This window comes from Chamaea fasciata, unplaced genomic scaffold (assembly GCF_029207755.1).
Source record: "Chamaea fasciata isolate MVZ Bird 193981 ecotype frontalis unplaced genomic scaffold, bChaFas1.0.hap1 SCAF_3, whole genome shotgun sequence".
Classification (NCBI taxonomy): Eukaryota; Metazoa; Chordata; class Aves; order Passeriformes; family Sylviidae; genus Chamaea; species Chamaea fasciata.
In genome coordinates, this window is record NW_027094088.1 from 31,366,024 (window position 1) to 31,367,643 (window position 1,620).

General features: G+C 32.2%; 1 protein-coding gene across 1 annotated transcript in view; it reads right to left on the bottom strand.

Annotated features, from left to right (window-relative positions):
* Positions 1-393: 393 nt before the first annotated feature.
* The window catches only part of CAMKMT (calmodulin-lysine N-methyltransferase), a 211,338-nt gene continuing 210,111 nt past the window's right edge, over positions 394-1,620 (bottom strand). The window contains exon 11 of the mRNA XM_066178491.1: positions 394-1,055. Within this exon, the coding sequence (XP_066034588.1) occupies positions 978-1,055 (78 nt within the window). The 3' untranslated portion in view covers positions 394-977. The remainder of the gene's footprint in view (positions 1,056-1,620) is intronic.

The following is a 1,620-nucleotide window of genomic DNA, read 5'->3' on the forward strand; positions in this document are numbered from 1 at the left end:
TAAAATCCTTTAATTCTTATAGTGTTTCTTGGAATTTATCAAAAAAAGCATGTGTTTTTTTTGAAAGCTATTCCTAGGATAGTAGCATTTAGATTTTAGTCCTGATAAAGGCTCACTTTCCATTCATAGTCAGAACCTAAATGTGCTCTTCTTGTACCTAAACAGATAATAAGCACTCAGCACACTCCCCCTTCTTGACACAACACACTGAGACTAATCACACATAATTGGAGAGGAGGAGCAGAGGGGCTGGGCAGGCTATTGTGTCCAAAGGACAAATGGTCAGTTTATGAGGCTTTTGTCTGATGCATAATTTCTTATACATCTACAGGAGGAAAAGTCCTGCTGGAAAAAAACATACATACACACATACAGAAAAGGAGCTTTCAACACTTAAGCAAATGAGGACATTTCAATCATGGATAGAAAAATCAACAGTGGAATTAAAAAAAAAAAAGGCAGAAAAATACAAGCATTCAATAGGTGCACTTTTAGAGGATCTTCAGACAACTATTTCCTTATTAATTAAGTGTTAATGCCTTCACTTCTTTACAACCAATTATCTAAGCCCACGAAGTATATTATCCATATATTTTCAAATACACCTCAAAAACAGCATTTAAAGAGATCAACAAAGTACATGCAAGTTTAAAGGCACAAAAGAGAAGGAAGCCAGCTTTACACCTTTGTTAATGCATACATGCAAAGTCTGATCAGTTTAAGGCTCAAATATAATTGGAAAAATAACTTCTAAAATGATACAAAAAAAAGCATGTCTCAGCGTTTATACTCTGCAAAACAAGCCACAATATCTTCCTCAGCATTTAGATTAGAAATATTTCTCCAATGATGATTCAGGGAGAATGAACATTCCACACTCCCTGACCATCCACACACATGGTACAATTTTCAGAAGTCCATCTTTTAAAAAAAAAAAAAAAAAAAAAAAAAAAAAAAAAAAAAAAGGGTGTAATCTTCTATCTCTGTTTGGTTAAAATGAGAAGAAAAGGGTAATGGAGGTTTTCCTCATATGTATCTTTTTCTTCATTTTTCAACTGCAAATAAAAAATGGATAAAGTGAGCAAACTATATGAAAGCATTTTTAAATTACTGACAGTACTTGTTTAAGTAAATTTCCTGATATAAATGACACTACTAAATATTAAACATTTATTAACTACAAAAATATCTTAAGGTCAAATACTACCACAGGTACAGAACTGTAGGTCAAGTATTATCAGGAGTTGGTCAGAGTTTTTAGACAAATTAATTTATGCAATAAATACTTGAACACTACTTATAAAAAATGTGAGGCCCCATATTGCTGTACTAAATAAATTATACTCAAGTGAGATTTAAGGCCTGAATTAAATCCACTCTGCAAGGAACTTCAGAACAAAGGCTAAAAGTTTATCCCTAATCAGCCTAACTATTGCTGTATATTTGGTATTTAAGATCAACAACTGTTTCAGACATCTGAAATCATAATCTTACCTGAAGATTTACGTAAGTGCAAGGCTGTAATGCAGTTCTTGATGGGCTTATATATTAATTCTGTTTAATTTTAAAAATTCTTTTTGCATGAGGGAACAATAAAACCTGATAATTAGAGTGGTAGAA